This window comes from Hippopotamus amphibius, chromosome 2, assembly GCF_030028045.1.
Source record: "Hippopotamus amphibius kiboko isolate mHipAmp2 chromosome 2, mHipAmp2.hap2, whole genome shotgun sequence".
Classification (NCBI taxonomy): Eukaryota; Metazoa; Chordata; class Mammalia; order Artiodactyla; family Hippopotamidae; genus Hippopotamus; species Hippopotamus amphibius.
Window position 1 is genome coordinate 6,569,202 of NC_080187.1, and position 25,739 is coordinate 6,594,940.

Here is a 25,739-nt window from a genome sequence, read left to right on the forward strand (position 1 = left end):
CTTGCTTCTTACTTCACTGAGAACATTGAAGCAGTCAGAGGAAAACATCCTCAGACTCTCATACTCTGTAACCCACCTGTCACCATCTGTTCCCACACCTGAATGTCCCCTTCTGCAGATGCTCCTGGCTGCATCCAAGCTCTCCTCTTGTGTACTGAGGCCAGTGACCTTCATCCTGTCCCACCCATTTGCCTGTCCTCAGTCCTCGCCGTTCTTAACCTCTCAGCTGCTTTGATGGGGCAGATGCTCCCCCCTCAAAACACTTTGCTAACTTGGCATCTGAAACCCCAGTCTCTTGGCTTCCTTCCTATCTCACCAGAAGCTCTTCAGAAGCTCTACTTAGCCTCCCTTGCGGTTCCTCCTCTCTTCCTGCCACTTCACCCAGATGTGCCCTGTCGCCCAGTTCTTGGTCATCTCTTCTCAATCTAAACTCTCCTGGTGATCTTGTCAGTCTCATGGCTTTAAGTACGATCTCTATGGCGGCAGACAGATATGTGTCTCCAAGCTAGACCTCTGTCCTGAATTCCAGAAACAGGTTACTTAGAATCGCCATTTAGATGTCTAAAACACATATGACATGTAACATGTCTGAAATGGAGTCTCTCCACTCAAAATTTGCATCTCTGCAGCCCAGCCCCTCCCGTACCCCCTCCAGGGCAGCTACATCCTTCCTTGCTTGGGTCAAAAATCCTGAAGTCATCTTTGGCTTTTCTCTTTCTCTCACACTCCCCCGCCCCCATCTGGAAGTCTTGGTACCTCTGCTTTCCAGATTCAGCCAGGATCCCTGCCCTTCTCAGCACCTCCACTGCTGCCACTGTGGTCCAAGTCTCTGTTGCCTCTTACCTGGCTTATTATGAGTCTTCTAACTGGTTTCCCTTACTCCTCCCTTGTCCCCTACTGTACATCTTTTCCATAAGGCAGCCAGACCACGGTACTTCTCATCCAGAACACCAACATCTCCCCATTTCCCCCAGAGTAAATCAAAAATCTTTACACTGGTTGTCCTACAAAATCCTACACAAATGGGTCTCCCTACCTTTCAGACATTATCTCTTTCTTTCTCTCCCTGTGGATCTCTGCTGTAACTGTATTGGCCTCCTTGCTGTATCTTGTACGTGCCAGGCACGCTGTCACCCCAGGGATGCTGCATTGGCCTTTCATATTGATGTCACCTGGAGGTTCATCCCCCAGAATCCATGTGGCCAATTCTTTTAACCTCCTTCAAGTCTTTGCTTAAATGTCACCTGCTCAATGAGGGACTCCTTGCCTCCCCGCTGTACTTTTCAGTTTTTCCAAAGCACTGGTAACTTTCTAAATTATATACATTTCTTATACGTTGTTCATTGTCTTCTGCTCCTTCCCTGATAGAATATAAGCCTCTCGAGGGCAGGGCTCTTTGAGTTGTGTTCCCTAATGAACCCTGTAGTATGGAACAGAGCCTGGCATATAATAGGTGCTTAGTAAATAGTTGTAGAAAGAGTGAATCAACAGGGAACAGGTCTACAATATTTTATCAGCACCACTTCAAGGAGAATTATGTGTTTGCACAGGCCTACTGGAGCTGATGAGGGTTTTAAAACAAACAGAAAAACTGACAATGTGTCAGCAGAGTTGGGGGTGGGGGGCTCTAGTGAATGAGACACAGGAAGTACCGGAGCCTGAGGGACTCACCTTCTCACTATGGAAAAAAGACTGCATGCAAATAAGAAAGGCAGTAAATCATTTAAAGATAGCGTTTGTCACCCCAAATAAGTAAGACCAGTGATGCATTAGAGCATGATGGGGGCAAGGGTTACTTCGCCAGACTGGCCGGGGAAAATCCATTGCTTGAGAACTGACAGACCAGGAGAAAGCAGGCATGCAAAGGTCTGAGAGTAGTTCTTCCAGGCTGAGGAATCAGCAAGTGCAAAGGTCCTGAGGTAGGGACATGTTCAAGGAACGGAAAGGCCAGTGTGACTGGAGGATATTCAACAAAGACTTGCCGAAAACATCCGTATGATGTTGAAAAACCATCATGATCTGTTGTTAAATAATTTCTTTTCTGCACTAGAGGAAAACACTTATTTTAGACATAGAAGATGATAATTAGGGCTTTGATTTCTATAGGTCAGTGGTGAACAAACTACCGGCCATGGCCATGGCCAGATTCATTGCTGCCCGGTTTTATAAGTAAAGTTTTATTGGAATACAGGTACATCCATTCATTTATGTATTGTCTATGGCTTCTTTTGCAAAACAGTGGCAGTTGAATAGTGCAACAGAGACCACATGACCATGACCTACTTGCAATTCTAAAATATTTACCGTATATATATAAAAAAATATTTACCGTATATATATATAAAAAAATATTTACCGTATATATATAAAAATATTTACCGTATATATATAAAAATATTTACTGTATATATATATATAAAATATTGCTTATATATATATAAGTTTGCTGATCCCTGCTATAGTTACTATCCATTCAACACAGTGTAGGGTCAAATTCTTAATATAATCTTAAAACATCTTATATGATCTGTATAAGAGAGCCAACTATTGATTGCCCCTTAGCAACGATTTCTTTTTTTCTTTTTAAGAACTTGTATTGAGGTATAATTGACATACAATAAACTGCATATATTTGAAGTGTACAATTTGATACCTTTTCCTTATTAGTAATGTATATATGGCAATCCCAATCTCCCATTTCATCCCACCCCAAGCCCCCCACCCCCCCTTTCCCCACTCGGTGTCCATATGTTTGTTCTCTACATCTGTGTCTCTATTTCTGCCTTCCCTTAGCAACTGTTTCTTAAAAAAAACTACAACAGCAAAAAACCTAAATTATTTGTTATGACCAGGTAATGAATTCGTATGATTAAAAATTCTAAAGGTACAAAATGGTTTACAGTGAAGTGTCCCTTCTCTTACCCCTGTCCCCAGCGACGATAAATGTTATGTGTCTCATGTAGCCTTCCAGAGAGATATTTTGGATACACAGGCAGATGTGTGTTTTCTTCCTTGCTTCCCCAGCAGTTCAGTGTGCCCTTGCATTTCTGCATCCTAGAGATTATTCCAAGAGTTGAAAGTTCGTCTTTATTTTTTACAGCTATACAGCTGTGTTGCGTTGAATTGGTGGATATATTGCTTGTTTCCAGTTGTCTGTAACTCTGAACAAAGTTGAAATGGATAACCTTGAATGATACACTTGGGCAAGCATAGCTAGAGAGTAAGTTCCTAAAAGTAGCATTTTGGTTCTGGTAGAATTTGCCAACTTGCCCTTCTCGGAAGCTGTGACGTTCTCACCATCCCAGACTGTGTGGCGGTGTTACTTGCCTTGACCCTCCAGTGCTTTTTGCTCTCCATCTTTTTTATCTTTGCTGATTTGATAAGTAAAAATTGCTGAGTCTGAGGGGTAATTTGTGTTTCTCTTAGTATGAATGAAGTTGAGTTTGTTTTTATACATTTGAGCCGTTTGTATTTCTTCTTGATGAACCATTCTTGTCCTGGTCAACATTTTTTTTTAATTGGAGCTCATTGGAAATAAAAGGTAACTGTGTAGAAGTCATTTTATAAAATATATTGCATATTGTATATACAAGGTATTAAATTTAAATTTATTTGAACAGTTCAAAAGACATTAAAGTGAAACTGAAGGATTTGCTGAACTTGAAATAGTAAACAAATTCTTATGAGATTTAGCAAAAAAAATTAGGGAAAACAAGTAGGGTGTCATTACTGCTTTTTTTTTTTTTTTGAACAGGCTCAATTGACTCACTGCTAAGAAAGATAAAGAAAATAGTATTTACCTGTTTTACTTCCTCTCCTAATTAAGTTATATAATTTTGGTCTGTGACCTGCGTCTCACAGTTAATTTGTCTTAATTATAGATATGTGCTCATCACCATTTCTTTTACCACAACCTCTCTACTTGTTTGTTGGCATCCAGAAACACAGGGATATTTTCCCCCAGTAGGAGCTTGTGGGCATAATCCTCAAGTTCTTTCTTGCTTGCAAACGCCACCATGCAGTCATCCCTCAGTATCCGTAGGGAATTGGTTCCAGAAACACACACCCCCACCGCTACTCCCCTCCCCAACCCCCGCCCCCCAGCCTGGGATACCAGAATCTGAAGATGCTCAAGTTACTTATATAACATGGCATAGTATTTGTGTATAATCTACATAATCCTTCCACATGCCTAAATCACCTCTAGATTACTTACAATACCTAATACAATGTAAATGCTATGTAAATAGTTGCCAGCATGGAACAAAGTCAAGTTTTGCTTTTTGGAATTTTCTGGAATTTTTTACCCCCAATATTTTTAATCCACAGTTGGTTGTATCTGTGGATGTGAAACCCACAGATGTGGAGGGTAGACTGCACTTAACAACAATTTGACTTGGTTATTCTCTGGTCATTCTTTCTCTACAAACTTTGTTGCTGCATGTCTTCTGGTGGAAGAGTCTGGGACCAGCCAAATTTTTATTCTTCGTAAGTGACTTGCTTTTTTGACTCTGTATGTGAAGAACTTTGTTCCACTTAGCAGTTTGTAACTTTATTAAGCAATGCCTTGTGGTTGATCACTCTTTTATCAGTTTGCCTTACTGCCCTTTCATATGCAAAGTCAATTCTTTATTTCGGGGGCACTTTCTTCAATTATATCAGATTTTTTTTTTCTGTTCTACTTATTGGGTCATATGCTTCAGAGATACAGCATCTTGTTCTTTAGATCTTCTTTTCCTTATGTTACAACATCTTGTTCTTTAGGTCTTCTTTTCTCTTTTTCTGATTATGAGAGTTGATTTCCACATTATGATTATCTCAGAACTTTCTTAAATTTGGTATCCAGCCTAATTTATTTATTAGCTCTGGAGTGATGAGTTGTAGCTCCTAGTTCATTTCCTTAGCTTTGAAGCCTGCCTTTTTATCTCATTCTGTTTTATCCTGTAGTCTGGGGATTCTTGCTTTACTGGCTTTATGTTTTCATTAAAATATTTCTGTAGGGTAAAATATTCTGGAGCAGCTTGGGTTTGCTTCGTTTCCTTGTATGTTTTCTTGCCGATTGGGTTTTTCTTTGTCATTTTCTCCCTTCTTTTTCTTCTGTATTACGTATCACATCTTTTCATCTTGCTTATATTTAATACCGGCAGTTTAGTGAAGGAGTTACAAGTAACAGACTCCAGAGTCCCAATGCCTGGAATGTTCTTCCACTTAATAGTAATATGATTTGGGGCAAATTACTCTGTGTGCTTTGTCTTTTTCATCTGTAATATGTGAATAATAATCACAGTGATAATTCCCATCTTATAAGGCTGTTGAGGGGACTTGATAAGATAAAGCATGTTTTTGTTATTAACACAAGTAACGTCAGTGCCCCTGTTTGATCTGATAGAATGTGAATTGATCATTGCTGTGCTTCTGGCACCATTGATCTTTCCCTCTGAGCTCCATTATAGGGTAAGGGTGGGGGAAAGTGTTACCAAACCAGATTTCTTTGCCAACACACAGCAAGCCAAACACTGAGACGCCGACGTTTGCAGCAGAGAAGGGGTTTATTCACAAGGCAGCCAAGCAAGGAGACAGGAGAACAAGTCTCAGATTGGCCTCCCGGAAGCTGAGGGGCTTGGCATGTTTATGGGATAGAGAAGCAGAGTGGGGACTTCTCTGGTGGCACAGGATTAAGAATCTACCTGCTAATGCATGGATTCGATCCCTGGTCCAGGAGGATCCCGTATGCCTCAGAGCAACTAAGCCCGTGCACCACAACTACTGAGCCTGTACTCTAGAGCCTGCGAGCCACAGCTACTAAGCCCGCATGCCACAACTACTGAAGCCCCCATGCTCTAGGGCCCACGTGCCACAACTACTGAGCCAGTGTGTTGCAACTACTGAAGCCTGAGCACCTAGAGCCCATGCTCTGCAACAAGAGAAGCCACTGCACTGAGAAGCCTGAGCACCACAGCAAAGGGTAGCCCCCACTCGCCACATCCAGAGAAAGCCCATGTGCAGCAACGAAGACCCAATGCAGCCAAAAATAATTAATTAATTAATTAATAAAAAATTTAAACATTAAAAAAAAAAGGAAGCAGAGTGGTCTTAGGCTTGGGGAAAGGTGATTGCAGGTAGGGAAAAGGTGAGGTAGTTAGTGTTCTGTGCAGGCATATCTGAGTTACTCTCTTCTTCATGGGATGTGTGTTCAAAAATGGAGGCACTTAGCACGATCTAAGGGTGGAGGTTTTGGCCCTCTGATATCAAAAGGCCATTTATCAGACACCTGTGTGGGTCCTGTTTTAGGTGGTCCCAACCAGTCTTAGCTGGCTTGAGCTTGAGCTGGACACAACTGACTCCAAATTCCTGGAAAACAACCCAGGCAAACATCTTATTGTTTTGGCTGCATGATGCTTGGAGGACAAGTGAGCCTTTTGTAGCAGAAATTAAGCAAGCTTGATCGGTGACAGCAGGTTACAAGTGGAGGGGTTTTTAACAAACTGGAAGGCAAGCTCAAGAATTTCTGTTAGTCACCAGTTTCTGTTAACACCATGGGGCACGGTTTCAAAAGAGCCTGGTTTTGTTCATCTTGTCTTTGAGACTCTGAGTTCTCTTGTCTGTTCTGAAACTTTGTTGGAGGTTCTGTTTTGGCATTGACTCCATTAGGTCAAAGGCATTCACTCCTATTCCTTGGGAATCCCTAGGTTGGGGTGATCTCCCCCAGGCATTCAGCTTGCAGCCCCGGAAGTTAGAGACCCAGGTGGCCATCCCCAATCCTGCCAAGTCCTGGAACCCAGGTGGTCAGCCTGCACGTCTTCCTCTCAGAGCTTTTCTGTCTCTGTTCCCTATGTGCTTACTCAACCCTCAGTTTACTTCTGTCTGAATCGATTTTCAGGGTTTCGTGGACTTGTTTCCTTCCCTGTGCCTGTGAGGGTGGGGTCAGGCATCTGTTCTACACTGTTCCAGAATCTTCTGTCCTTCACGCTCCGAGTGTCACCACTTCTCAAAGGGTGTAGACTGAAGTTATGTGCCTTTCTTAGTTGGTTTATTTTCTGCCACTGAAAATTTCCTGGCTTTTATTTCACCTCTTGTTGGAAAAGCGTAGTTCTCTGATCAGATTTTATTTTGCCGTCTTTATCTGGAAATCTGTGGTGAGCTTTTTATTTTAATGTTTATTTGTTTATTTCTTTCTTTGGCTGTGCTGAGATCTTTTTAGTTGCGGCATGTGGACTCTTAGTTATGGCATGTGGGATCTAATTCCCTGACCAGGGTCAAACCCAGGCCCTCTGCATTGGGAACGTGGAGTCTTAGCCACTGGACCACCAGGGAAGTCCCTTGTGGTGAGGTTTTGAAAATATAAAAGAAAGATTAAAAAAAACAAAACAAAGCCCAAACATTCCTGGGTCCGACCTTGGACCTTCCATTTCAGAGGGTCTGGAACGGCGCCCAAGTGTCTCCTTTTTAAAAGCCTCACTGCAGTTCTTAGGATCAACCAAATTTAAGTCCAGTATCTTTATTAAAAGATGTATATTTTCCTCTTAGCTTTTAATTAGCCTATCTGAAGAGCAAGTATATAAAACACTTGAAATTTCTCAGAAAGACCCCATAAATTTAAAGGTGCTTTTGGTGGTTTATTTTCTTGCTTATTTTTAAAATAACCTCATACAGGTAGGGCAAGAAAGCCCATCTCCAAAGAATGGAAATGCGAGTTGCTCTTTTTTTTTTGTAGTCGTCCCTGAGAGAAGTATCCTTGGATCTGAAGTTCCCTTCTAGACCTCTTAAGCCTTTAGTTTCCCGCTGGCACTTATAGAGTGAATTATTCATTGATGCTTTTAAGAAGCATTTTGAATGCTATATATGCTAACATTGTCAAAGTGATACTCATTCATCAGAACCGGACCATCTTTACTGGAGATCACCACAACAGGTCTTTAATCCTGTTTAGGATTTGACTGGTAAAACAGAACTATAAAAAGTGCTAGTTTCACCTGGATCTCTTCAAACTATGTTTCCTTCAACTAGATATAAAATTTAAGTTACTTTTATGGCTGCTAAGGACTGAAAGCCAAAAAGAAAACGTGGATTTAAATAGACCTTTAAAATAACAGTTTTGAATGAGTTTTTATATAAGATGGCAATTTACACAGTGGCATTTTCCATTTGTAATTTATAGTTAGCAGAAGAAATGGTCGATATTTAAAACTGTGTGCTAAAAATGTCTTATATGCAACCTCTAGGCTTTTCAATACTGCGGATCCCATATATGCTGCTTTACATATATTTGAAAAAGAATTCATTGATTATCTAGTCATCTGCTTTCCATGGCTCCTGTTTTATTCCTGGTACATGTACGCAGGGGCTATTGTTTTTATTGTGTACCTTTTTAAGGACTAAATGTGGTAAACCAACTCAAAAGAACTCTACTGTGCTTTCAATATACAAGATTTCTCTCTTTTGCATTATTTTTTCTCTAAGGCACATGCTTTAAGGATGCCTTTCACTTTCTTTTGGACCTAGATCTATTAGATAATCTCTGCTGTGTATCCCGAGTATAAAACATGATGTAGTTTGTTTAAGCATAGCCCATGTGATAGCAACCTCCAAGTCAGTAAGTTTTTCTTTCATCAGTTTGTCTAATTATAATTTTTAAATTGTTATATACCCACGCCTTTTTAAAGTAATTGCAACAATCACTATTCTATTGGGTGATATATATTCCCTCAGGATTTCCAAGATTTAAGGGACAATAGAGGCCCTTTCATGCACCTGCCTCAGGCTTACAAATGAGGAACTGGAAGCACAGACTTGCCCATTGCTTTGTCCGAGGTCAGACCATCTAGACACACGGCCTCTGGATTCCCAGAGCAACGTCCTCTTTACTAAAGTCCTCTGCCTCTTGTGTCATCTAATAACACCTGTTAGAGATGAACTCACATTTCACTGTGTAAAGTGTACCATGATCAAAATCATAAATTTATTATTGCACATTTTTCTAGGCACATATGTAGATTCAGGGGAAATGAAAGAAGTAGAATGTGAAATAATGAAAGTAGCTTCTGTAAAAGAGGAATAGCAATATGGAATAAACAGGAAAGTGAATACAGAGATGCTGTCATATGAAGAGTCCCACCATGGATAACTAGTCACCTCCTCAGGCTGTTCTTCTTCTTCTTTTTAGTTGAAGTATAGTTGATTTACAGTGTTGTGTTAATTTCAGCTATACAGCAAAGTGACTCAGTTTCATATATATATATCTCCCTCTCTCCCAGGACATTGAATGTAGTTCCCTGTGCTACACAGTAGCATCTTGTTGTTTATCCATCTTATATATAATAGTTTGCATCTGCTAGTCCCAAACTCCCAGTCCATCCCTCCCCCACCCCTCTCCCCCTTGGCAACCACAAGTCTGTTCTCTATGTCTGTGAATCTGTTTCAGTTTCGTAGATAGGTTCATTTGTGCCATATTTGAGATTCCAAATATAAGTGATATCATATGGTATTTGTCTTTCTCTTTCTGACTTACTTAGTATGATCATCTCTAGGTCCATCCATGTTGCTGCAAATGGCATTATTTTGTTCTTTTTTTATGGCTAAGTAGTAAGTATTCCATTGTGTATATGTGCCACATCTTCTTTATCTATGGCTGTTCTAACTACAGAAACCAAAATCAGGACCCAAGAGAAATCAGACAATGGAACCAACGTTAGTGAGTTTTCTTTTTTCAAGATTACCTCTTAGTTTTTGTGTAAATTTAAGCATGCAGAATGTAGAGGGGAGTGTTTGGATTCTTGACCTGGAGATGGGATTAGGAAGAGAGATTGGAGTGATTTTGGCTAATCTGAGTATGCTCAGTGCAAGCCTGTAGGCAGGTTAAAAGTTCTCCTTGCTAAATGTCTTAGTATAAACACCACCACCCCTCCCCCATATTGTCTCTACTTCCTTCAAGAAGACTTATTCACAAGTAGCTTTCATTAGCTTTTGAGAGACCAGTCACACAGCCTTGAAAACCTACCTTTGACACTTTGATTTTTCATTTAAGCATTTGAACTCAGTCCATATGCCAGCCTTGGGTTTAGAGCAATAATGCTTGCTTAGAAACACATGGTCTGCCCTCTCCAGTTAAATAATGTCAGGTCTTAACATCCAGGTAAGTGACCAGCTGACGACGATTTCTGTTCTTATTTGCGCTACCTTCAGGTAAAAAAGTCAGAGCTATGCAAGTCTTTCACACTGAAAGATGGAAGGAAATAAATGGATTTCAACTGTGGACATTTTGTGATTTTTTTTTTTTTAACTTGTAAACAAAAGCACTAACTTCACCTTTCATTCCTGATTTCTCAGTTATCTTTCTGTATAAGGTGACGTGTCTGCCTTTTTGTTTTAGGAATCTTTCGAAGAAATACCAACCTAAAAAGAACTCAAAGGAGGAAGAAGAATACAGGTGTGTTCATCATTGGTTGTTGTGTGGTAATATCTATATGTCCTTGGTGATTATAAAGGAAATCTATGTATATTTTGTGGATATAATATATCTACAAAAACAAGTTGCATCCCTCATTCATATTTGTGTTTTTAAATTGGGGAAAGACAGTAAAAACCTACTCAAATTACTTTTTTCATACTGAGTCACTAGACCTATTCCAGAATGTTTCAATTAAGGTAATTAGGAAAAGCTTGGAATATAAGCATATAGAGGAAGTGTGGACTCTGCACTCTGTGTCTTGATTTGGTTTTGTAATATCAGGTGTCTCATTCATCCGAGAAATATGTCCATTTTAGACAGCAGTGAAGACATCTTAACATGAGTAGTTCAAAAGTATTGTCTCTAATTTAGATCTAAATATCCACGACATTAGTATCTATAGTGTGTATGTGTATTTTGGATTCTATGTGGGCTATTAACAAAGCCAAATATTGCCTTATGTAGAGCAATTCGGCTTCAAAAAATGAAAAATGTTTCAGTTGTAATTAATTCTGTACCATTTTGATGGGAACACTCTTATATGTAATGAATTGTCAAGATCCTAAGGGAGCTGGATGCAGATTAACCTGATTTTAATTACTATTTCGCCGACGGGAAGCAGAGTGAGAGAGGATGTGCCTTGTTTGAAAGGAGCGGTGTGCGTTCTGTTCCGTAGGTATACGGCATGTAAAGCCTTCCTTTCCACCCTGAATGAGATGAATGATTATGCTGGACAGCATGAAGTCATCTCTGAGAATATGACCTCCCAGATCACCATGGAGTTAGCACGCTATGTCCAGGAACTGAAGCAGGAGAGGAAATCGGTAACTAAAATTTGTTTTTCTTCCTAAGAGATGGACCAAAGATGATGGGACTATCCCTAGAAGTTTTAAAATGATCAATAAAGGGAATCATATGAGATGATGGGTCTTAAATTGCCACCTTTGAGAAGCGTATAAACATTTCGGACGCTGTTCCTAGAAAATGTTTCTAGGTTTTGTTTTGTTTTGTTTTTTAGTATTTATTTTATTGTTTATTTGGTTGCGCTGGGTCTAGTTGCAGCAGATGGGCTCCTTAGTTGTGGCATGCCAACTCGTAGTTGCAGCATGCTTGTGGGATCTAGTTCCCTGACCAGGGATTGAACCCAGGCCGCCTACATAGAGAGCATGGAGTCAAAACCATTGCGCCACCAGGGAAGTCCCAGAAAATGTTTCTAGGTTTTTATATCCGATTTCAAGGGTCCCTTGGACACTCTGAAACTCATTTGTGGACCCCAGAATACTAACCCTTTTGAGGAATTTAAATATCTTTGCGGCTATCTGGTATACAAGAGTAAGCAAAGCAATATGATGTATGCTGTGTGGAATAAATTGTTAACAAAAGTGCTTATAAGGACTTCAAAAGAGCGAGAAAGATGACCTCAGTTACAGCCACTTCGTTCCGTGGCTCATTCATTGTCATCTAATGAAGAGGGCTCTTTTGTTCCTCTTGTCATCATTACAGTCTTTTCATAGCTTTTCTTGTTAACAGAAGGGGAAAATGTACGCTCGAGGAAAGTATATTCATAATCAAGATTTTGCCCTAAGAGATTTATCATTAAGCCGTGGTCTGCATCATTGTACTTTGATCACCTGTGAGGTGCGTAATAGTTAGTAATAAAGTACCGAAGTTGGCCAGTGATATAAATTTGAATCCACAGTAATTCTTTTAGTGCTCTGGAGATACATGAGCCAACAAGATTGATGGGATTCTTCCTGAAATGGAGGAGACATTAAATAATAATGACCAAAATAATTATTTAATTGCAGTTGTGATAGTTCCGACAAAGTACAAGTACATATGTGAGAACATATAATGGGAACACCTATATAATGCTGTGTAACACCATTATATGGGAACATCTAAAGCCCATGCTCTGGATGAGGGGAAAGCTTCCCAGGGGGCTTGACAGTTAAGGCTTTAACAGGACTTGAGGGACAAGTAGGAGTCGCATGGGACAAACATTCAATAGAGAGAGCAGCCATGCAAAGGCCCTGAGACAGGAAAGTTGGAACATCTGGGGAATTTAGTTCTTTCTAAACTATAAACATGTAGCATATGGCTTTGGGTATGCTTAGAAGTTAGGAAGAGATATACGTCTTAGGATCACCCGTTGGATTAAAAAAAAAAGTTGACACACTGAGATGACGTTTTAATCTATTCACATTAAAGCAGTGATTCCCAAGCAGGCACGATTTGGCTCCCCACCCCAGCAAATATTTGTCAATGTCTGGAGACATTTTTGGTTAGTAGGGGCATTATAGCTGGGGGGTTGCTTCTGGCATCTAGTGGGTAGAACCCAGAAGTGCTGTTAAACATTCTATAATGCACAGAACAGCCTCCACAACAAAGAATTACGTGGTCTAAAATTTCCATGGTGGCTGAGAAACCCTGCACCAGAGCTCCATTTAGGTGACAGCCTCTATAAACCATGCACTAAAGGAGAGCTTTTCTTTTATGTGATGGAAAGAAAGCAGTGAAACAGAATACAAAGGTTTGGAATGAAACAAAATACCTGATATAATCATAAAGTAAGCACAATAAATCTGAACACGATGTTGGACTACTTCCCCAGTTCCTGACTTTCTCTTGACCTTGCAGAGTTTATGCCTTCTTCTTCTTTGTTACTTTGGTCAGTGCCTAGTGGTGCTTGCTGGCCTTCCTTCACTCATACGGTTTAGCATTTTAGCCAACACCCTAATCAAAAACTCTGTGCATTTATCTTAGTAGGAATTATTAATTGTATTTCTGGAGTGAATCATGAAAGGTGAAGCCCACATAACTTGGCCTCCTTTTACTTTTTCGAATTCCTCCCCTCCAACCATGTGGCCTCCTTGTTGTGCCTTGTCCATTCCCTGTGCAATCCTGCCTCAGGGCCTTTGCACTGGCTTTTCTCACCTTGCTAAGCTTTTTCCCTAGATATCTGCAGAGCTCACTTCCTGACTTCTTTCTCAGGAATATCCTCTTCTCAGTGAGCTCTATCTTGTTTACTTTATTTAAAATTACAAAGTCCTCCCACCTTCTCCATCCCATTTCTACCACCTCCCCCTGCTTCATTTATTTTTCTTTAGTACTTACCAGCATCTAACATTTTATGTATTTACTCGTTTGTTTTCCTTTCGCCCCACGCCATAAGCTCCACAGGGCAAGAATTTCTTGTCCACTGTTGTATTCTCAGCACCTGGAACAGTGCCCAGTGTGGCATGAAGCCTGCTCTCAATCAATACTCTTGGAGTGAAAGAAAGAACTAAGGAGAAGAAGCAGTCGTCTTCAGCATAGCTTAGTTCTCCGTTTAGACTTTGTTTTGCTAGTTGGGGATCCTTGTATTTCTTTCTTGTGTTATTTTTTTTTAATGTATTATTTATTTAGGCTGTGTTGGGTCTTTGTTGCTGTGAGCGGGCTTTCTCTAGTTGTGGCGAGGCGGAGCTACTCTTTGTTGCCGAGCGCGGGCTTCTCCTTGCGGTGGCTTCCCTTGTTGCAGAGCGTAGGCTCTAGGGCACACGGGCTTTGGTAGTTGTGGCACATGGGCTCAGTAGTTGTGGTGCACAGGCTTAGTTGCTCTGCGGCATGTGGGATCTTCCCAGACGAGGTATCAAACCCGTGTCATCTGCCTTGGCAGGCAGATTCTTAACCACTGAGCCACCAGGGAAGTCCTCTTTGTTGGGTTATGATTGCGTCCTTTTGTTTTATTTACTCACGATTAATCATATGTCTTTTTTTTACAGTCTGTCATATCTGTACTTTGAATTCTTTTCCTTTTTTAATCAAAAATTATAGTAATTTAATGAGTAAATTATAGGTGGTGCAGACACATTAAATAATATCTTGCAATACATAGTGTTCCGTTTATTTTAAGGAGAATTACACGTACACCTCTCTGAGTCAAATGTTCTGTTGAGAGGAGCTGTAAACAGCATGCTCTCTTGAAGCCTTTTGTAATTCTGTTAAGATGAAAATTCAGGAAATTGCGAAAGCTTTTAACATTCTAGAAGGAATATCAGTAAGTACGTGTACATTTGTGGTGTTTTAATATAACGCATCATGAAGATTTTTGCTTTGTTTACTGCGTGGGTAATAATTACCATTATTTTGAATGACTGCATGATGTGGCATTGTGTTGATGTGCTCCTATTTCTAAAATTACTCTGATGATATTGAATATTTATCCGTTTGGCCTCAAGTGTTCATTTTTATAGGTTATAATAACTGACTTCTATCCTCACAGTCTCCCTTGGGGAGGGTGAGGGCTGTTATACATTTTACCTATTATATTACTCATATTTTGTTACCAGGCATCCTGCCTCTCAGGGCAGTGTGCGCTCACATACATGCTCTTTCAAGTTATTTTCAAGTTATTTTCTTGAACTTACACCCAAGGACGCCGGGCTGACTGGTGTGAAGGTCTCCATCAGCAGTCAGCTATAGAAAGGGCTCCTAGAGATCATCTCATACTAAGCAGTATTTCTCCTTATGACCTTTCACTTTTGGCTACCCTGACTTTTCTTAGTAAGTGATCTAATTTTCCTAAGGATAACTGTCAAAACCACAGTAGAATGTGATGGTTTCCACTTTCTGGTGGTGGTAATTGTCAGCAGAAGTGCCACAACAAAGCGAGAGCCCAAATCCGGCTCTCCTGGGGTCAAATCCAGTTGCCGCTTCCATGTGGGACCACGAAGGGCTGACAGTGAACTTCAGATCTTCCTTATAGGAGAGGAGAACCTCCATCAGCAGTATGTCCAGAGAGCCTCAGCTGCCGGTGGTCAGGGAAGAGAGGAAAGGACCCAGGCTCTGCAGTTAACAAACTCGAGCAGGACTCCAGCAGCCCCACTAACTAGGAAACCTTAGGCAGGTTATAAAACTCTCTGAGCAGCCAGTTCTGAATCTGTAACTGAGGCTGATTATAATAAACCTCTTTCCCGAGTTGTGGGGGAGGACCCAACAAGACAGGTACAAACCGCCTAGCACCACACCACACTCTGTGCATGGATATACAGGCACTGCGTATCTGGTACCTCCCATCAGGTCATCCTGTTTCTCAATACAGAATCTCCTTTCTACTCCAGAGAAAGGGTTTGATTAGGGTTTAGCACAGAAAACAGAAGCGTATACAGGTCTCCTTGTGAGCATATGTCATAACAGTATTGTCCAGTGCATTTGAAAGGACCTTTCTAAAAATGTTGAATTGGCGGATGGCATTGAAAACAAGCCGCCTCTAAAATTTTAGGTCGAGCTGCTGTTTCTCATGGCTGACTAGAAATAATGTCCTGCTTAAGTACTATTCTTAACCATCAGCCCTTTTGGGCCATTTGATACAGTGGCAAAATCCTCCCTGCCCAAAAGGATGATTTAGAATTTACAGGATTACTGCTGGATCTCATTACTGCATATAGAGAGGATTTCCAAGTTCAGTTCAGAATACTAGCAGAACATTATTTTTCATCTAGATTTTGCGATGTGTGAATAGAGGACTCTCTAACAAGAGTTCCTGGTGCAAAATTGCTCACTATGCAAAAGATGAGGTTTCCTTCCTTTTTTGAACGGATTTAAAAGGAAGTAGAAGACAGTAAGGTAGTGGGAGAGATGGACATTCCCCTCTGGGACCATAGCGTGCTCATGAGTCAATTCTTTGATCTTAAACAAAATTTTAAAGTCTTAAAGGTATAACTGATTCACTTTGCTGTACAGCAGAAGCTAACACAGCATTATAAATCAACTGTACTCCAATAAAAATTTTAAAATATCTTAAAGCCTTAACACCTCTAACTGTAAAATAGGATAGTAGTTGTTCATGTTTTCAGGAAAAAAGATGCTTTTTTAAAAATTTTATTTTATTTTTATTGAAGTGTAGTTGATTTATAATGTGCCAATTTCTGCTGTACAGCAAAGTGACTCAGTTATATGAATATATACATTCTTTTTGGGACTTCCCTTGTGGTCCAGTGGTTAAGACTCTGCCCTTCCATAGCAGGGGGCACAGGTTCAACCCCTGGTCAGGGAACTAAGATCCCACATGCCGGGGTTGGGGGGGCTGGGCAGGCGGGGGGAGTGTGAAAAGACTTTGTTGATATTGAAAAAAAAAATTCTTTTCCATTATGGTTTATCCTAGGAGATTGGATATAGTTCCCTGTGCTATACAGTAGGACCTTGTTTATCCATGCTAAATGTAATAGTTTGCATCCACCGACCCCAAACTCCTCCCAGTCCTTCCCTCTCCCCGCCTCCCCCACCCTGGGCTACCACAAGTCTGATCTCTATGTCTGTGAGTCTGTTTCTGTTTCATTTGTGCCATACTTTAGATTCCACATAGAAGTGATATGGTATTTTTTAAAGCTTTGTTAAAATGAATTAATTAATTTTATTTATTTTATTTTTTAATTTATTGGCTGCATTAGGTCTTTGTTGCTGCGAACAGGCTTTCTCTAGTTGCAGAGAGCAGGGGCTACTCTTTGTGGTGGTGCGCAGGCTTCTCATTGTGACTTCTCATGTTTTGGAGCACTGGCTCTAGGCACATGGGCTTCAGAAGCTGCAGTGCTTGGGCTCAGTAGTTGTGACTTGCAAGCTCTAGAGTGCAGGCTCAGTAGCTGTGGCGCACAGGCTTAGTTGCTCTGCAGCATGTGGGATCTTCCCAGATCAGGGCTCAAACCCGTGGCCCCTGCATTAACAGGTGGATTCTTAACCACAGTGCCACCAGGGAAGCCCTATCATATGGTATTTGTCTTTCCTTTCTGACTTACTTCACTTAGTATGATAATCTCTAGGTCCATCTATGTTACTGCAAATGGCTTTATTTTGTTCCTTTTTATGGCTGAGTAGTATTCCACTGAGTATATGTACCACATCTTCTTTATCCATTCATCTGTTGATGGACATTTAGGTTGTTGCCATGTTTGGGCTATTGTGAATAGTGCTGTGAACATAGGGGTGCGTGTATCTTTTTGAATTATGGTTTTCTCTGGGTATATGCTCAGGAGTGGAATTGCTGGATCATATGGTAGTTCTAGTTTTCGTTTTCTGAGGAAAACCTCCATACTGTTTTCCATAGTGGCTGCACCAACTTACGTTCCCACCAACAGTGCAGAAGGATTCCCTTCTCCCCACACTCCCTCCAGCATTTGTTATTTGTAGACTTGAGAAAATATGATTTGTATGCAGCAGTTTCCACATATGCTGTGTTCTCATATGACAGTGTAGCTCACTCACATAATATGATGAATAACCAGTGTTTGTCCTGACACAGGAAAATCTGTTTGCTTGTTTTGATGAAAATCTGTTGATATTGTAAAAGTAAATTCTTTAAAAGAGAGCTTTGACTTGCCATTTGCAAGAGCACAGCGTTTAGGTTCTTTCCTGCCTGGTGTTCGAGGAGTTCTCGTTAGGAAACACCAGTGCTCCTGGGGGGATGGGGGGGGTGGTCTTAATTTCTTCACCTAATGGGCTCACTTAAGGCGACTGTATTTTTGACAAGAGGCTCACTTTCTCTTTATTTTATTTTTTAAAATATTTAACACTACTTTATTATGTATTTATGTGTTTATTTATTTATTTATTTATTGGCTGTGTTGGGTCTTCGTTACTGTGCGTGGGTTTTCTGTAATTGCAGCGAGCCGGGGCTACTCTTCGTTGCAGTGCATGGGCTTCTCATTGCGGTGGCTTCTCTTGTTGTGGAGCACGGGCTCTAGGCGTGCAGGCTTCAGTAGTTGTGGCACTCAGGCTCAGTAGTTGTGGCTCTTGGGCTCTAGAGAGCAGGCTCAGTAGTTGTGGCGCACAGGCTTAGTCTCTCCACAGCATGTTGGATTCTCCCGGACCAGGGCTTGAACCCTGGCAGGAGAATTCTTAAGCACTGCGCCACCAGGGAAGTCCCCACCTTCTCTTTAGAGATAATGGACTCAGTGGCCAGTCCTTGAGGTGAATTGAAGTCAAAGTACACAGTGACCATTCCTTTGCTTTGCATTCAGTCTTTTATTCTCAAACACAAATTATCAGTGCATCTGATTCTGTGACAATGTCTGGGATTTCCTGGTGTTCACTGATAATGGATAGAAATAACTGGAAAATCAACAGTTCTTTCTGAGGCAGCATGACTGGTTTTAATGCATAAAATCTGGACATTTTATACTTGCCTGGTTTTCCTAGATTTTTACAAATTTACAGGAAGTACAATGTACATCCTCTCTTAAAGCTGACCACACACAGTAAAAATGTCCCTTTCTTTTATTTACTCTCCCTTTTTAAGGGGAGTTGCTGTGATTCATTTATTAGTTACCAAACTTTTTAAAGAATGTTACTAAAACTCTGAATTAAAGAACAGAAATTCACAATCCTTATCAATCAAGATCCTCATTTTTCCAAGTTTCCTTCCAGATGTCATTTATAGATATATAGATATTTATATACAGAGGTATTGATATCTCTCTATATGGATGTAATATATATAATATTTAAGAGTATTAGTCCTAGTATAGGTATAATTTTTCTCCTTTCCCCATTTAATATCATAAACACTTTGCATGTTTCTACATGAAAATATATAGTTTTCATAATTAGACTTTTAGTGGCAATGTATTATTCTAACTTATAATTCACTTAACTAATTGTTTATTATTTGATCTATAGGCTATTAGTGGTTTCTGATTAGTTAGTTATATAAATAATACTGCAGTGAATTCTTTACTTTTGTAGCTATTTTCTTTGTGTGTGGGATGGGGATTATTCTCCAAGCTAAATTCCTAGAAATGAGAATATGAGGTCAAAGCATACCAGATTCATGGTTCTTGGTTAAAATTTGGCCATTTTTAAGACTGATGGTCTTTAACAGAAGAAATGATGAGATTCCCAAGTCACTGAAAGGATCAACTTGGGAGTGAATTGGCTTATCTGAGATGTGGGTAATTCAGAGTTGCTATCAGATAGATTCCTCTGAAAGAACTATTATAAATACGCTCTTACTAGTGATTTTTTTAAATAAATTTATTTATTATTATTTATTTATTTATTGGCTGCATTGGGTCTTCATTGCTGCCCGTGGGCTTTCTCTAGTAGCAGAGAGCGGGGGCTACTCTTCATTGCGGTGCACGGGCTTCTCACTGCAGTGGCTTCTCTTGTTGTGGAGCAGGGGCTTTAGGTGCTCAGGCTTCAGTAGTTTTGGCACTCAGGCTCTAGAGCGCAGGCTCAGTAGTTGTGGCACACAGGCTTAGTTGCTCCGAGGCAGGTGGGATCTTCCCGGACCAGGGATCGAACCCATGTCTCCTGTATTGGCAGGCGGATTCTTAACCACTGCACCACCAGGGAGGTCCCTTACTATTGATTTTTGCATGCTGCATCAAGTTATTAAAGAATTTTAGAAAGAGGGGTTCAGCTCCAATCTTTGAGTCTGTGTAGAGTTATCTGCGGTGGTCACCACTAACCACATATGAGGGATTTATGGAGATTTATAGCTCCAGGAGGGGAATCAGGACACTCCAGCCAACATTTACTGGAACCTCCAACTACATTTCTCCCAGCAAGTGGAAAGAATGCTTCATTATGAAATGTTGGCCAGGAGCAGAATCACTTTTTGGCAATGGTTATCTGAAGAATTCTAGAGGAAATAATTATACAATACCTTCAGTGACTCACTAAAATTTTTATAAGTCTCAGATAATACTTGTAAGACCCCACATTACTGAGAATTGACCATATGAAATATTTCCCAAGGTTTAAGAAATGTCAAAAAATTGATAATGAAAGCCACACATTCTTCTTGAAGTTAGGTGTTGGATAGGTCCTATTTATGAAACTTACAAAGGGACTTAATTTCCTATAAGGCAGTTCTGCAGTCCAGACTGATTCTAATATATCTAGAACATATTTTTTGGTGGTTTTTTATTGGTTTTTTTTTTTTGGCCACGCTGTGCTGTGTAGCTTGTGGGATCTCAGTTCTCTGACCAGGGATTGAACCCAGGCCACGGCAGTGAAAGTGTTGAATCCTAACCACGGGACCCCAGGGCACTCCCTAGAACATGTTTTTATAAGAGATGACAGCAAATAGATAAAACTTAGCATGAAGGAAAGCGAAAAGTAAAAGAAACTTATCTATGTGATCAAGCTGATTACAAATCTGTTTTTGATTTATTCAGTCCTATTGAAATTCAACTGTATATACTCTGTTATAAAGCCAGGATCTGTAGGAAGAAAACACAGAAAAGCGAGGCAGATTTTAAATTTCATGATCCGGAAAAAGAGCATTGGGTTTAAAGAGCAATTCTTCCTTACTGGTGTTGTTGCGTTTGTTTAAATAAATTAAAAAGCGGGAAACCCTATAAAAGTTGTTGGTCTTCTGTGTGAGTCGTGGTTATACAACACCCACTAATAGCCCCTGGTTTAATGAATGTCTAGAAGGTATATTCTGTTTTGTTCTGACCTCTTTGTGTTGAAAGAACATGTGATGGTGGCATTCTATTCATTAAGAGCCTGTCCCCACTGTGGTTCTGTCACCTGCAAAACCATTGATCTGGTGAACCAAAGAAATTTTATTTTCTCATTTAGGGGGTAACGTACATAGTTATCAGGGTCCTTAGATTCTGTCCTTGATTTCATGGATTTGAAATGTGACTTTGAGTTTTGTATTTCCCTTTTGTGAGTTGGAATGAGACCTTCTTTTTCTTCTAAAAATTGTGAGAATTTCTTGACTGCTGTTGTGTGTCTCACCTGACTCTCCTATATCCAGTCACCTGTTGGACAACTCCCCTTAGATGCCCAATGCAGCATCACCCATCACCGTTGTCAGTGGAGGCCCTGGAGCCCAGCGATAGTGTGAAGGGTGTCCCAAAGTCATACGATGCGGTGGCCCTGTCAACTTGTCCATCCTTTATCACACCCCATTCCAATCTGCAATTCCTGCCATCTGAATGGCAGTCCCTTTTAACCCAGTTGTTCTGGCCAAAAACGTGGGGCACCCAGCACTTACTTTTCCCTTACGCCGCATCTTCTGCCTAATGTCAAGTCCCGTTGGCTCTCCCTTCCGTAAATGTTCTGAATCCAAACACTTCTCACCACTTCCTCCACGTCCAGTCTCTCATTGTCTCTCATCTGGAGGACCGTCCTAAGCCTTTTATTTTTAATTCATCCCTGCTTCCAGGCTTGCCCCATGGTCCTTGGTCCAGCTCTCCCAACTCCATCTCCATCACCAGCTCCTCCTTAGGCAGGTGCAGCAGCCTCCTCCCTGGTCCCCCTGCCCCTCTTGCCCCCATTCTGTCCATTCTCCGTGCAGCAGCCAGCACAACCTTGCAATAATGCAAATCAGACCATGTCCCTTCCCTTCTTACATTTTCCAGTAGCTTTCCATTGTGCTCATGTGGCTTGGGCAGCCATCCACATGGCTTGGGCAGCCATCCACAGTCTAGCCCTTGCCTTCTTCTCCTGCCTTATCCTTCCTCTCAGTCTAATTGCACTGGCTTCTAGCTGTTCCTTGGACACACCGAGTGCTTTCCCACTTCAAAGCATCTGCATTAGCTGTTCCCGCTGCTTGCAAGGGTGTTTCCGAGAACTTTGCAAGTTCACTCCTACACTTTATTCAAGTCTCGCTCAAGCATCCTCCCAGGCTGCCCTGTCTAAACGCTGCCTGCACCCAAACCCATCCCTCTCTAGTCCCTTACCCTCTTTCTCTTACTGCTGTGTCCTCTATCTCACAAAGGGGCTTTGTTTTATTCACAAGTAAAGCAACAACCTACACATGTGGGTGTGCAATTAACACCTGTTGAGTGGATGATTTGAGTTGAATTTTAAGATCTTTCAGCTCAGGGAAGGATTACTGTCCTGAAAGTTTCATCTATCAACCTGGCAGTCTGTCTAAAACCGTATCAAGGGCAATTTTCCTTGTTTTGGTTTGAAAGAACAGTTCCATACCCTTGGAAGAGATCAAGTGGGGAATCTGAGTCATTTTCTGCTTAATAATGATCATTTGAAGATCCTTTCATCCTGAGTTAATCGGGATTCTTCAGAGGAATTAGAATTTTAAGGGACATGAAAGAAGGGATTGTTCTGAAGAACAGGTGAAAAAAAAAACTACTGGAGTCTAGGTGAAAACTGTGAATGTGGGGAATTCCCTGGCTGTCCAGTGGTTAGGACTTCACACTCTCACTGCCGAGGGGCCGGGTTCGATCCCTGATCAGGGAACTAAGATCCCATAAGCCCCGTGGCGCGGCCAAAAGCAAAAAAAAAAATGGGGAAGTGGAGAGTTCTTGGGAGTAAACTCCAGCACGAGAATGCGAGGATCGGTGGGGAAGAGGAGCAGCAGAAGAGGGGGTGAAGGAAACTTGGCTGGGGCTGTGCTGGACCTGCACCCGGACCTGGACTGGGCAGGGCTGGGTGGGGGCTGCCCAGTGCCCAGATGGTCAGTGTCATGGCGGAAGTTAAATAACTGAACGTGACACTTGGGAGGCAGGCATTTTACGGAACTTTAAACAAGTTCATTGAGAAGATATTTTTATTATCATTGAATTTGGGGGAACAAGCCTTCCTAAAGAAAAGCAGAATGCAGCTCCTGTCACGAACGTTTCTGGGTTTATGGTTTGGGACTTTAGTGAGGTGACAGAATGCTCCCTGGAGCGTGGCTGAAGATGCTTCACAATTTTCCTACACGGTCCACATAAATATCTGCACACACAGAGTTATCGCTACGTTAATTAATCCCAAGTCAGGCTTAGAGGCTGCTAGTATTCAAACCCACCACACTGTAGGTTTTGAGGAAATTCTAATATTTGTCACAGGCATATTTTCTGAAAGCTCCTTTCTTTTTGGCCTTTGCAAGTTTTTGTGCTCCTTTGTTTTCATCTGTGGAATCTGAATCTTATTTAAAATTTCAGACAGCTGACTGTCCTCAGTTGAGTGTTTATTCTTTTTATTTTTTTCCACTTTGTTTTTTGAAGTGGCTGTTCTCACATCAATGCCATATTTTGCTTTTTAAATGTAGTTTTAAAAATTAATGATCTATTTTATATATATAGTAAAATGAGCAGCTGTTGTACCTGCTTGTGGTGTGTGAATAACGAACAGCTTCACCGTTAGTCTGGTCAACCTAAGTATGAGTCCTGGCAGTGCAGTAAAATCTCCTTGGAAACTCTGTCATTGTCATTTTACTTTAAGTTAATGCTTGGCTATTTTAGGTTCCCTGTGATTTTTTATCTCAGCTACCCCTTGTCCACAGGAAATTTCTAAAAAAAATTTTGAAGGCTGATTTTATTTGCATAGATTTTTACCTGTATATTTTTAAGGTTCAGCTGAAAAGTTGAAATGCAAGTAAGTTTAGCTGTCACCCCAGATACCATCAGGCATTTTAAAAAAGGTCTATTATTATGTTTGAAGAGAAAAAATCATCTTATTACAGGAGAAAGCAAAGAGCATTTTTCAGCGTCTCTAGAGATGGCATTTCCTGTCTCTCCTCTGATAGGAGAAAAGAGCTGTGATGACTTCACTCTGTGGCTCCAAAAGAAGTGCTTATTATCTTTTTCTAGAGAACAATCCCTCTTTATTTAGGGCTTGGAGACACACTTGGTAGATCCACACTTGTGCACTGCACAGTGAAGAAATGTTTGACCATTGTTTGTTAATAAACAACAAACACATCTGGCAAGCTGGTTGGTTTGTTTAACTTTGTAACTGTTCAAATAGCTTTTCCGATTAAAGAAGGGAAGATCAAGCTGGCTACAAAGGACCACCACTATTTAGGTCATTGGATGCTCAGGACCGTCAGGAGGGCTTTTGTTCTACCCATTAGTTTCCTCAGGGATCAGGCAGCACAAGCTTGTTTTTGTGTGTCGTAGGCAAATCCATTTTGGAGGAACACATACTAGGCAAGAAGACTGGAAGGAAAATCAGCAACACCTAGATTTTTTTTTCTTCAGCCACACGAAGTGCAATCACAAGTGTAATTCCTGGATAATTGTTTTGGTCCCACTGAATTGTGGTGCTGTGGAGGGTGTTGTAACAAGAGTCCTTCCTGGCAAAAAGCTCACCAATAAAGTCAAGGTCCACACTGTGCTTGAAAAATAAATTTATATTTATTATTGAACCTTGGAATGAAGAAGTGGCAAGAGAATTTACTGTGTAGTAGATTTTCCATAAAAATTATCCCTCGTGCTTCCAAAAATCATGACCTTTTTTGGAAGACTGTTGTCTTCGGAGAAGATTCCTTTGCTAGTAAAGGCCAGTCCACCTTTCCTGTGCCGTGTCCGTCACTTCTGCATGTTCTTTATGTGCGTTTCCTCTCCATCAGGAAGGTCGTGGCTGTGAGGGAGCCTTCGTTTTGTGAAAACATTCATTTCAGAGTTGCTGTCGAGTTGGAGCCAAAGACCGAAGCCCAGCTCTGAATTGGGTGCTGAGGTTTTCTTTTTCTTTTTCTGTCTGTCTTTGAATCTGGGGGAGCTTGGGGGAATGGAGGTATCTTTTCCGCAAACTGTAGAGCACGGGGGACCTGCTTAGGAAATGGGGCTGGTCCTCTGGGCAGTTTGGGACAAGGACGAGGGACTCTCAGGGCCGAGGGGCACAGCTGAGCCTGGTCTCCCTCCTCTGCCTTCCCCAGGCCTCCTGCCCTCCTTCCCTCCGTCCTTCTTTAACGCAACATATGTGGCTTTCAGAAGACCTGTGCTTCCTCCAAAGCTCCCTAACTCTGCTTTCAGCTCATCTTACTGCTCCCGAAGCCCGAGCCTTTCTTGTGTGTTTAGTCCTACCTTCAACTCCATCTCTTTTCTGTCCTATCCCTGTGTGTATTATGAGACGTGAAAAATGAAGCCCCACAGGGCTCCCCTAGAGCAAAAAATTGCTAGATGGATAAACCTTGCTGTTAAGAGGTGCTTAAAATGGTGAAATGTGACCTCAGAAGAGAGACAAGAAAACATTCCCTTATAAAGGAGCACTGTTCTTAAAAAAAAAAAAAAATCTGATGTTGTCTCCTCCTCCCTGGTCTCCCAGGAGTCAGCTACCTTTTGTGACTCGGCTAAGCCATAGGGCCTGACAAGGTGAGAGAAAAGGCTCTGAGGCCGTATTGAGGGGACCTCTCCATTCCTGTCACTCTTTCACCTTGCCTTTTCCACAGCACACCCCTCCCAGCTGGGCTTTCCTCCTCAGCCAGAAAACAGACAGCACATTCAAGCCTAGTCATTGGAGGAAGGTCATTTATTAAAAGAAGCATTTACCACTTATGGAGAGGGTTCAGGAAAAGCAGTAAGGGATGGAGCGGTACCCCCGGGCTAGTCACGGTGGGAACTGCCAGGGCCCT

The 25,739-nt window shown here is 41.2% G+C and overlaps 1 protein-coding gene across 16 annotated transcripts in view; it reads left to right on the plus strand.

Annotated features, from left to right (window-relative positions):
- FNBP1 (formin binding protein 1) overlaps nucleotides 1-25,739 on the plus strand; it is a 131,668-nt gene that overhangs the window by 48,924 nt on the left and 57,005 nt on the right. For 15 of the 16 annotated variants that reach the window (XM_057719836.1, XM_057719841.1, XM_057719834.1 and 12 more), the window contains exons 3-4: nucleotides 10,370-10,426; nucleotides 11,124-11,271. In XM_057719836.1, coding sequence (XP_057575819.1) covers nucleotides 10,370-10,426; nucleotides 11,124-11,271 — 205 coding nt within the window. Of the gene's footprint in view, nucleotides 1-10,369; nucleotides 10,427-11,123; nucleotides 11,272-11,982; nucleotides 12,086-25,739 lie in introns of those variants that run through there. The other variant, XM_057719850.1, reaches the window with a different exon arrangement.